This window comes from Choristoneura fumiferana, chromosome Z (assembly GCF_025370935.1).
Source record: "Choristoneura fumiferana chromosome Z, NRCan_CFum_1, whole genome shotgun sequence".
Lineage (NCBI taxonomy): Eukaryota > Metazoa > Arthropoda > Insecta > Lepidoptera > Tortricidae > Choristoneura > Choristoneura fumiferana.
In genome coordinates, this window is record NC_133472.1 from 39,629,474 (window position 1) to 39,640,989 (window position 11,516).

Here is an 11,516-nt window from a genome sequence, read left to right on the forward strand (position 1 = left end):
TTAATTCAATAAATAGGTACCTCTAGGTACTTATACTGATTTTTATTGCGTCAATAAAATCTCCGGCTAATGAAAGCTGATCCTGTACAAACTGTAATTGTCCGGGATACACTAGTCTATAAATATAATAGTAGTTTGTTCAACAAGGGACTAAAACAAGCCATAATGACACGAGATGCTTAGCGACCCGAGCAGCAGGGCTACTCCGTAACTCGAAACTCGAAGTTCGTGCGGTCCCTCTGGCACTTATACTATTTAATACGAGAGCGAGAGGGGCGGTACGATACGAACTTCGAGTTTTGAGTTTCGTAGTAGCCCTGCAGAGCGAAGGTGGCTATAGTTCAAGTGACATTATGATTGTTTAGTCTTGCGTTAAACACTCTACTTTTCACTTTGAATGCGAGGAAAAAAAGCAATGTTTTGGTCAAAATTACAATATTACTTTTTAAAAACGTACGCTCGACTAATGGACAAGCTATCTGTTCAAAATTCAAATAGCAATAAAAATTTGTTGCTCGGTTTTTCTTTTTTTTCTTTTATTGTTTATGAAGTGACGCTTTAAAAGCTTGCATATTTAGCCAACAGTTTCAAAATTGAAAACTATTTTAAAGCTAATTGGACTATGCATAATAAAATGAATTAATCCTTAATATGTTTGAATAGATTCATATTAGTAATCATTAATTGTGTTTCACGAAATTAAATCGTGTTTTTTTTTCATATTTTTGCACAGTTGTCATTTTGAGGTTATCACGCCTAAAAATCCTCCATTCACAAACACCGCGTTGGCTGTTAATGGGTTTCCAACGTAAATTTAAAAAAATACTTTAATCCCTAGAGATTAAAAAGGACCTTTAGTCCCGATATGCAGAGACTAAAGTAATATTTTAAAAGCATGGGAAGTAAAAATATATATGGTATATATTATAGTTTATAAATATATACATATGTTATAATATAAATATTATAGTTTGTAGCACGAGTGCCTGTAGCTACAAGAGGCTAGTGTTAGTAAGCTAGCACGCTAGCAATTCTGGTTTCTTACAGAACTAAGCCTTAATATCTCTCTCTACCCATTACATCGTATCGTACCATGACCGTAAAAGCAACGTGTAAAGCAAAAAATATATTTTCATCACACTTGCTCGTAAACAGTGTCATAACATGCAGGCTACCTTAGTTGCAACCCCCCAAATAAAACCCTCGACATTAATGTGCTTGTCATGAAACCCGTGGTCGGTAAATGAGTCATTGCGCGTACACATTTTCTTGTCATGAAGCCCAAGGTCGGTAATGAGTCGGTGCCCGTACTGATGGCGCTGCCGTGCGCGCGCTGCTGCAGTACTACATGGTCTACAACATGCACATACACGTTGCGGCGCATGCCGAGGGAGGTAGAGGGCGACGTTGCCAAGAGCACAGCCTAAGGTATCGCCAATATTTGGAACAATTATATTTTTTCTTTTTCAAATATAAAACTTTACTTGCAAATGTGATGAAAAACATTGTATGTCGCACGGGCGGTACTAGAATTACGAACATCGACTCATTAAAGCCCTCAGTCTTCGACTTCGGGCTTCTAATAGACTCTCGTTCGTAATTCCTTATTTACCGCCCTTAAGACACAATGTACTATTTTGTATTGAATAGCATGAGACTATGCCCACTAGCACGTTTAGTAACCAACCGTCGCCGTCGGGTGTCATGTATGCGTTTGACATTCCGTTCCCGACACGTTCCTATTACGGTCATGGCATGATACGGTGTAGTAGGTAGAGACCTTTACTCACTAACACACTTGGAATTACAATCGTTTTCACTGCCTTTTTCTGTCATAATATACGGTGTAGAATGAGGGTAGAAAGAGACCATGAATGCGATTGTGAGCGCTCACGCGTTAGCCAATACGAACACCAGTCTTGATTTTTTATGAATCTCGAGTTTAAAATTCCACAACAGAGTAGGGACTAGACTAGTTTTTTTTATGGAAAAAAAAAAAAAGATTTTTAAGGCAGCAGTTTTTTTCCATTTTTTTATTTTGTTAATTATGCCTGTGTCTCTTTGTTTGTAACGTACCGCCCCTCTCGCTCTCGTATTAAATAGGATAAGTGTCAGAGGGACGGAACGACACGAACTTCGATTTTCGAATTTCGTAGTAGCCCCGCCGTTTCTTTGAATGTATTTCGCGGCGGGACCCTAGAAACCAGATCGGCAGCCTGGACCAGCTTGTAGGTTTTCGGTTGCAAGACTCATTATTTTTTAATTTGTTCCTGGGAACATGGCTTTACTTCTTTGTTCGCATGCCAGTCACGTTTGACTTAAGTTTTTTAAACGAACAACTTCGTATTAATTATCGATTTATAATTTTAGAACCAAGAGATGGCGGGAGGAACGACAGCGCTTTTCAGCTCGATTGGCAGGTGCATGTTCAGCAAGGCTCCACGAAATTCGAAAATCGAAGTTCGTATCGTACCGTCACTCTCACTCTCGTAATAAATAATATAGGCTTCGGCGGGACGGTACGATACGAACTTACTTATTCTGTGTACCTACCGATATAGAGAAGTCACTATGACAGGTCAAAAAATGCCATGAAAATTCCGCTCTCTGTTTTTTTTTATACGAAAGTGAGAGGGTCGGTACGATTTTCGAATTCCGTAGTAGCCCCCCCAGTTTCGGTCGAAACTGAAACGATTAATTGGATAGTTTCTTAGATAAAAAATATTATTCTATTTACTCCGTCGGTTAAATAATCAGAAAATATTGCATTGGTATTTTTTCTTTTGTCAATCAAACAAGAAAATTAGATTAAATTCGATTTTCTTGAAGACACTAAGCCCAGGGGTCGGCAACCTTTTGAGTCGGAAAAGTCAACAATTACAATTTACAAAATGTCAAAGTTTTTAAAGAGCCACATACTTTTTTCTTGCCAACAACAACAATAAATATATACTTCCATAAATAAACTTTGGAAGTTAAGAGCCGCAGCTTCAAATCCAAAGTTCGCCGCTTGCCGACCTGCTCTAGCTATTTTGTTTGGTAACATCGAAAAACTTAATTTTGATACCTATTATCCTCAATTTAATGTTACAGTGCACCTATGAGCGGTGTTATCGCTGTCTCTTGGTAGGGGGGCCTTGAAATAATATTTGACATCTTTAAAATAAACATTTGCCGTCAATTTAGTATGAAAAAATAATTAACAGGTGGTCATATTTTTAAAAGTAGCAGAACATAAGTAGCTCAGTTATGCAACTAGAATCGAACCCTGGATTCAAAGCCCCATGGTCAGAGAATCCCTGTATATCTCTCTGCTACACTTTGACCAAAATGGTTATATGCCCTTTGAACCAAAACGTGATAACAGTCTTACTTAACGAGGAAGTGGCTACAGTTCTTTATTTGGTATGTAATGCACCCGTAACATGAAAATGGCCGAAGGCTATTCGTACATTTTTTATCTACAGTTTATTGCTGGCAACACCAGAAACGTTAGGCAATACGGCCTCAGCAGGGCTACTAAGAAACTCGAAATTCGAAGTTCGTGTCGTACGGTCCCTCTGACACTTAAACTATTTAATACGAGAGCGAGAGGGACGGTACGATACGAACTTCTAGTTTCGTAGTAGCCCCCTGACGAGAGGGAGCAAAGTGCGAATTTTCTGTTCAATGCTTTTCTAAGTGTTTTATTGCAAATGGCATTTTTTTAAGTTGAAAATTGTAAAGCCACGCCATTTTCTATGCTAGTCGCTCTTTAATAATATTTAGATATTTTTTTTCAAGTTTCTTAATGCTCGGTGTGAAAAGTTGTATGAGCCACTCGCGAGCAAAATTATTTTCATCTTGGGCGTTGTGATTCTATTGTAGAATCCTTCGCTACATTCTGGATTCAATGTACGCCCTCGCCGTAAATACACCATTTTGCTCCCTTGTGACACAAATAAATAGGTTGGCAGAACTTTGTTCTAGTCCGCTTCGCTTCTATTGTGGTCGAAGCTTAAAGTCTCTGTCGATTCGATTTTTTTGAAAAATATGGCTCTGTCCATTGGAGGACAATTTTGCCAGTGTCTTAATGTCTCTGTCGTGTGTTATTATAGAATATTGTAATTTTGTAATAGTGTTGTATGTGCTATGTAATTAAAATTAACCTCAGCGAACAGCGGACAAGCTGGCCCCATACCTACTACGAAGTGCAAAACTCGAACTTCGTATCTTGCCGTCCCGCTGACGCTAATATAATTTAATACGAGAGTGAGAGGGATGGTACGATACGCACTTCGATTTTCGAATTTCGTAGTAGCCCCCTGAGAGGATACCTAAGCCGCTAGCGGCAGAATTGAAAATTCTACGGAATATTCTGGAACCGACTCAGAGACAAGACAGAAGATGGAGGGTGAATCGATGAAGTAGGAATCGAAGACCTAGTGTCAGAGCCCAATATTATTGAAGAGACCAACGCATCCAGACTCAGGTGGTTTGGACAGGTGGAAAGGTTGGGAGAGGATCGAGACGCGAAAAGAAATTTGGGCTCTATAGAAAATCAGCGTTGCTGCAACTATTGTACTGTGTAGCAGCACATGCTGAGTGGAGACCCTTTGTCGGTGACTATTGGTTACCACCATTACTATTTTACGATGTATATTAGTTGTATACTATTGTTTTTTTTGTGTTTGGTGGTGGTACTATTGGGATCGTAAATAAACCATTTTCTTTATTTTCTTTCATTCTAAAATAGCATCCTACTGGGAGCAGGTTAATGGTGGATGCAGGCCGCTACCAACCGAAGCAACAGGAGGTTTAAGGGGGAGACTTTTGATCAACACTAGATGTCTTGAAGATGACGATGCAGGATGTTACCCAAGTTATCTTGAAAAGTATTAGAAGTGCCAGCTTAAAAACGCGGTATCAGTGTTTTTAAATTCTTACCCATCGCCCATTACGAGTACAATGGAAGCGGTTTGAATAGACACCAAATGGTGTCCTTTTTAAAGCACTTGTTATTATAATGGTTTAACAATGTTCTAAGTGAAAAAAGAAGTGGTTTATGTCCGGGTTTTACCCGACCGCCCCTGAAATGACTATTCGTAATGTATAGTATAACTAGTCTTTACGCGCGGTTTCGCTCGCGTAAATCATTAGATTTGGCAGTCGAATTGAAATTCTGAGATTTTATTAAATCCTGATGGGAATCCCCAAAAATTACACCGTGGTTTTGTGTGACGAACGGATAAACGGGTTAAAAAAATCCTGTCTGGATTCTTAGTGGTTAAGCTATTGGGATTTTAGCTAGATCTCGTGGGAATGTTGGGGTAGATATTCGAGACATTTAGATTTAAGTATACTAATTTTCATCCGACCGGATACGATACGACCAATACGACCAGACATTCTGGCTTGAAGGAGTAACAAACAACCCACAAGTGCATTTGTAATATTAATATTATTTAGAAGAATATTACGTAGGTATCAATCAACAATTCGCATCAAAGTTTTTAATAATTCTTAGATAGAAACGTTCTTCGGGTAAAAAATAATAAAATGCACCTACAGTCAAGTGTAAAAATATGAATATATTCAAAGTTTCAAAAATAAGTACCACAGACTCTTATTCTGACGCAATAAGACCGTAGTAACATATTTTTGAGTGGTTCAAATAGATACTTATTTTTATACTTGCGACTGTACTTTGATCTATCTAGACGTAGAAATATTTTTGAGGAACTCTCACATTCGTGTTTTGTCTTAAAAAACGGTTCAATATTATAATTATATTTTAAGCGTAATTATCTAATTTTCAAAATATTTTGCACGAGAAAACTGTTTGATAAACCTTTTGAAAAAAAAAAAAAATAGTTCATGGTTGAGATCGTTTTGAGCCGTTAAATAATCTAGATCGCTCATTGAACTAGAACTTTATTAACATTATAAAAGACGATTTGAATATGTACAGTTGAATAAAAAATGTTTTTTTTTCAATAATCTGGCATTCTAACCATAAAGACCAAGACCACACGTGAATTTTATCACATCAAGACGCAGGAATGGTTAATAATGTCCTATTATTTCCCTGACAAAATGTCTCACTATTGTTTCTTGTCATTTGAACTAGTAAAAGTTTCGTACAATCTAAATAGAGAGAATAAACGAACCGATAAAAGATTTAACTTATTTAAAAATATAGTTGATGTAAAAAGAAATAGTCAAAGCAAGACATCTAGACAGCTGATGCTGATTAGCCACTGACAGGTGTTAATTATAAAATGCAAAAAGAAATAATCTACACTCAGATTATATAGACTGGTAACCTTGAGAATGAATAAAGTATATCGTCAAAACTTGTTCTGTGGCGACGGTTAGGTTCTCCAATTAATACATAAACAGTATCAAAAGACACTTAATTTAAAGGAGCTCCGAAAAACCTGTAAAACGTTCCTTTAACGCACGAATAAGTTAAAAAGACACCGAAAAAAGTCGAATTTCGAAAACGGAAGTAACTCGAACGCGACGTCCAAAAGTTACTTCTCATGCTGGCCGGCACACGAATAAACATAACGAATTTAAAAAAAAATAGACACAATGTCCACTTTAAAAAACACCGGCTCCGTGATTTTAAATTTCGAGTGAACTACCTTTTTGAGATCATATCGTGTTCACTATTTTTTTAAACTTCACTTCATTTTGATTTCACTCTAGTCTGTGGGTCCGACCGACGGGTCTAAGTCATCTGTATAACTGAAGACCATCTTACAAGACAGCATGCACCGGACGTCTTGCACGAATTCACACTTCTCGATTGTCGATCAGTGCGTCCTTCTTCTACATAGCTAGTTTGAACAGGACGCACATAGAGACAAAGCAAGTCACGGCTACTAGTCACACAGGTAAAATTTTCACGTGCGTATACCTCACTTGTTTAAGGAAGGTACTGGTGTTCAGAAAGTATTAGCGTCGGATTGACTTTTTAATTCTGTCGTATTACCAAGGAAAGACATTGTATCGCCAGCCAGTGCGAAAGAAAGAGATGAAGTGTGAATGGCTAGAAGCCTCCGCAAAGAATATTCGTGACAGATAAAACACAAAAAATGGTAGTCTATTTTAAAACCGTTCGCTCGAAAATTGTGAATGAAAAATAGTGAAAATCCGTGGTTTGCATAAAAAGCACGTAATTTTGTAGCTAATCACGGATTTTAGCTTTTGATCTCTAAATTTGCCTTCATTTGAAAACACTTTTAAGTGTTATATAAATTGCCTTATATAACTTGCTCTATCATTGCACGGGGCTAGACCGATTTCAAAAAGGGTCAATGTTATTAGATCGACAACGATTTTCCTTGCACATATTTCACAATATGGCTCTACTCTATTTCACGCGGACTCTATAGACACATAATATGCTCTACTCAAAGCCGTTTTTCTTAATTATGTGCTTTAAAGAGTGACAAGGCCAAATAAATCAACCAAAAAATAAACAAAAAAGTTACATTGAATTAAGTTAACAAGCAGCCTTTTGATATTTTTCTATCAATGGCTAGTTCTCAGTCTCCTTTACGGCGCTTGCCTACTCTGTGGCCGTGACGTCACCGGTATAAAATGCCACTAGCAGCGCACACATCGCTTGCCGTCCCGCTCCCCCCCGCAATTCCCAATGGGGCTCGCGCTCAAGGATAAAGTGCACTCTTCAGTTCACTGCTCCCGCAGCGAAGCCTCGAACTTGTTTTTTTTTATTTGGAACTTTCTGACAGTTGCAAGGCTTCTAATGCTGCTGTTATTTTTTTAATTTTAGCTTTTTTAAATCGTTGTCAATTGGAAGTCGTTACTTGTGTACCTATGGATATTTTATAAGATCATTTGATTTAAGTTCGGGTATGGGGTATGAAAGTTAATTTTCCTTCACTTCCAGAGGAATAATTGGAAGATTTACGCGTGATTTGGTATGAGTATGAGGATTGGTTGAAAATACAGTATAGCTGGGTAAGCCGCGGTGGCGTGGTTTGACCTACCTCTCAAGCAGAGGATCGTGGGTTCAAATCTGGACTCGCCTCTCTGACTTTTTCGAAATTTATGTGCAAAAAAAAAACATTTTAAATTTACTGGTTTACGGTGAAGGAAAACATCTTAAAATCTTCATAGACCTGGGAACTAATTCAATGGTGGGTGCGAAAGTACCCAATCCGCACTGGGCACTACAGCCCAAGTCTTCTCACTCTATGTAACAGATTTTATGTTAATTAACAGGTATATATGTCAGTCAGACGACTAACGTACAGACGAGGAAACTGTATCAAGTACTACGGTGGAAGTGGAACCTCATCATAATCAATTTCGCTATGATTTATTTGGCAAATGTATGGGATGTCCATATGACATTAGTAGCACAAAGGCTACACTCTGGTACGTTGATCAGTTCCCTCGACTGGACAACCTAAACCACTGGAGCTAGAGACTTGAGATTTGGCAGACATATTCCTTGAGGATCACAGAGGCATATGGGATTATCTGAAATTCCCACGGGATAGGTAGACACCCAATTTTTGTTGTTCCACGGCAAAAACACTGCGGGATAAAGGAAGTCTAAATATAATTGCTTTATGGCCAATAAACCGGCAGGCCCGTTTTTAATCGCCAACAGAGGGGCTACTACGAAATTCGAAGTTCGTATCATACCGTCCCTCTCACTCTCGTATTTAATATTAGCGAGATACGCAGTTCGAAGTTTGCACTTCGTAATATAGAACCTGCAGGGCTACTACGAAACTCGGAACTCGAAGTTCGTGTCATGCGGTCCCTCTGACACTTACACTATTTAATACGAGAGCGAGAGAGACGGTACGATACGAACTTCGAGTTTCGTAGTAGTCCTGCAGGTCCGTTTTAAAACGCCAACAGTTTTTTTGACCAGCCACGCAATGGCAACTTTTTATATTTCCAGAAGGGCTTGCACGATGCATACATTCAAAAATGCATGCTTTGAATAATGCTCATGCATTATTCAGAGCATTGGCACCCTTCGGATACGAAACCCTGATAAGATTTCTTAAGACCGGATGGCCAAGTGTTTAGAGAACCTGACTACGAAACTTGAGGTTCCGGGTTCGATTACCGGCCGGGGCAGATATTTGTATGAATAATACGAATGTTTGTTCTCGGGTCTTGGATGTTCAATATGTATTTAAGTATGTATTTATCTATATAAGTATGATTATCCGTTGCCTAGTATCCATAGTACAAGCTTTGCTTAGTTTGGGACTAGGTCAATTGGTGTGAAGAGTCCCATGATATTTATTTTAATTATTTTATTTTATTTTTATGTTAAAGCGAGTTTCTTCGTCCTGGTTCTTAGCTGTGTTTGATTAAAATCGGTTCAGCCGTTTTTGAGACATTGAACTGGGTTTTTCAACGTTTCTAATCCTAGTTCCTAAGGGCCAGTACAGACGGATTGCATTCCACTGCAACATTCAACTCATACATTTCAAACGCAGTCAGCGTGCAGAGGGCCTACTCCGAATTCGAAAATCGAAGTTCGTATCGTACTGTCTCTCTCACTATCGTATTAAATAGTGAAAGTGCCTGAGTGACGGAACGACACGAACTTCGGTTTTCGCTAACTGCAATGGAACTGCGATGAAAAATGTATGGGCAGTTGGCTGTTGCAGGTACGTTGCAGTTGGAATGCTGTTTGTCTGTACTGGCCCTAAGCCTAATACCTATTTTCTGAGGTTCTTAATAAAATAGTAGTAAATTCCCACGGTTCTGCCGGAGTGTGCTAGCCCGCCAGTTGTTAACAGCAATTCATTTTAATAGGCTCTGTAAATATTTGTTCTCGTCGCTCGCTCTCTTTATGGTCCTTAATGAATCGCGTATTCACAGACAAGACCTCGCACGCGGCTTCGTCCGCGTTAACCGTTAGATCTGGCATTTAAACTGAAATTCCGGAAATTTCCGGAAATTCCCGAAAATTTCCTTAATTTCCCGAAAATTACATAGTGCTCTTAAGCGTGCCTAGTACAAAGTGGTTAAGATATCGGGATTTTTGTAAATTGGATTAAAAAGTAATTTTAGGTGGTAAGTGATGGCACCAAGTCATGGACAAGAACCAATAATGTTTTTTGTCCGCTAACCCAAATAAGAATCAAACCCTACTCTTGTCTTCAAGGTACTCATAATTCCTAGAAAAATTTGATGTTTTGATTTAGTAGAATGTCTACATCGAAATGTTACTATCAATGCTACACTTTTAATGAGTGTCTTAAAGGAAAATAAGCAAAAAAATCGAATACAAATAACGCCGAATACATAAGCTTTTTTTGAAGTCATACCATCGATTTATTATTACTTTACTTTCGAACCAAAATAATCGTAACCCACCAGTTATGTTCTCAAAACAGAGAGAGCAAGATTTTCTTTGCCGAGCATTGTGTCCCAAATTTCCACGATTCGCGACAAAACAAAAGTAAGAATTAAAAGATGTGTTTGTTATTAATATAAATCAAATACAGTGTTAAATAACAGGAAACCAAACTACATCGTACAATCTATTTTCAAGATTAGGCTTTAACCTCGCACAAAAATTATTGTTTCGTTACGCGCTGCAACACAGTAATTATAAATCTTGATAGCAGACATAAGAACTAGTATTTTAATAACACCAAGTTTTTTTTAAATTAACCATCAAAAATATTTTTTGCCACCAAAAATATTAAATGGTCATCAAAACTAGATTGTTGTACCTACACCTGTCGGCAAAATACTTATAGTAATTTGTTTCATTTTTGATTCAACCTTTTTGATTGTCATCCAAACTATATAAACCGTTTAAAATTTCAAGAGAGTTCCCTCTTACGGGGACTATCCTGGCCGGGCCACCAAAATTTTACTACCAAATGATTCTATTGTCACCAGATTTACATAAGTACCTATTCTTCAACCTTTTACAAGTACGAGTATTACAGTTAGTTAAGTGATCAATTTTTTATGCGATAGGCTGGTAATTTTTTGTTTTAATTGTAAAGATAATTTATCACTTACCTGATCTTCGTCCCGGCAGTCAATGATCTCGCTTCTGCAATAGAAATGCGTTTGTTAAAAGTGTTGTTTTTTGTAAGTACAGAGTTTCTTTTTGCCGATTGTAATATATAGAGTTCCCTACCCAAAGGGTGGCAAACGGAATTTCACTGTCGCTTCAGGATCCGTCTGTCTGTCTGATAACCCCCGTGGTTGTTACCACGTTTGCAAAAGGACGCAACATATCAATCTAATCAAACCTGTGTGCAAAATGATGTAATGTCAACTGCACTAAAAGTTCGCTCTCTGGTCATGATAAATGTCACACAGACGTAGTTGTCGTGCACATGTGCTAACAAAGTAGTAAGGTAAATAGGTCGCTTGTACTTTCAGTGTATTAGTTATTTCCAATATCAAATTCCAAGTCAATTATGGCACCGATTTTTTAAATAGCCTACGTCATTCTAATTAGGTTTCATTTAGGTTTGTGACGGATTTTATTCTCTGTCTTATTT

The 11,516-nt window shown here is 37.9% G+C and overlaps 1 protein-coding gene across 2 annotated transcripts in view; it reads right to left on the reverse strand.

Annotated features, from left to right (window-relative positions):
* Fhos (Formin homology 2 domain containing) overlaps nucleotides 1-11,516 on the reverse strand; it is a 99,986-nt gene that overhangs the window by 61,649 nt on the left and 26,821 nt on the right. For both annotated transcript variants that reach the window (XM_074099770.1, XM_074099762.1), the window contains exon 4: nucleotides 11,026-11,059. In XM_074099770.1, the coding sequence (XP_073955871.1) occupies nucleotides 11,026-11,059 (34 nt within the window). The remainder of the gene's footprint in view (nucleotides 1-11,025; nucleotides 11,060-11,516) is intronic.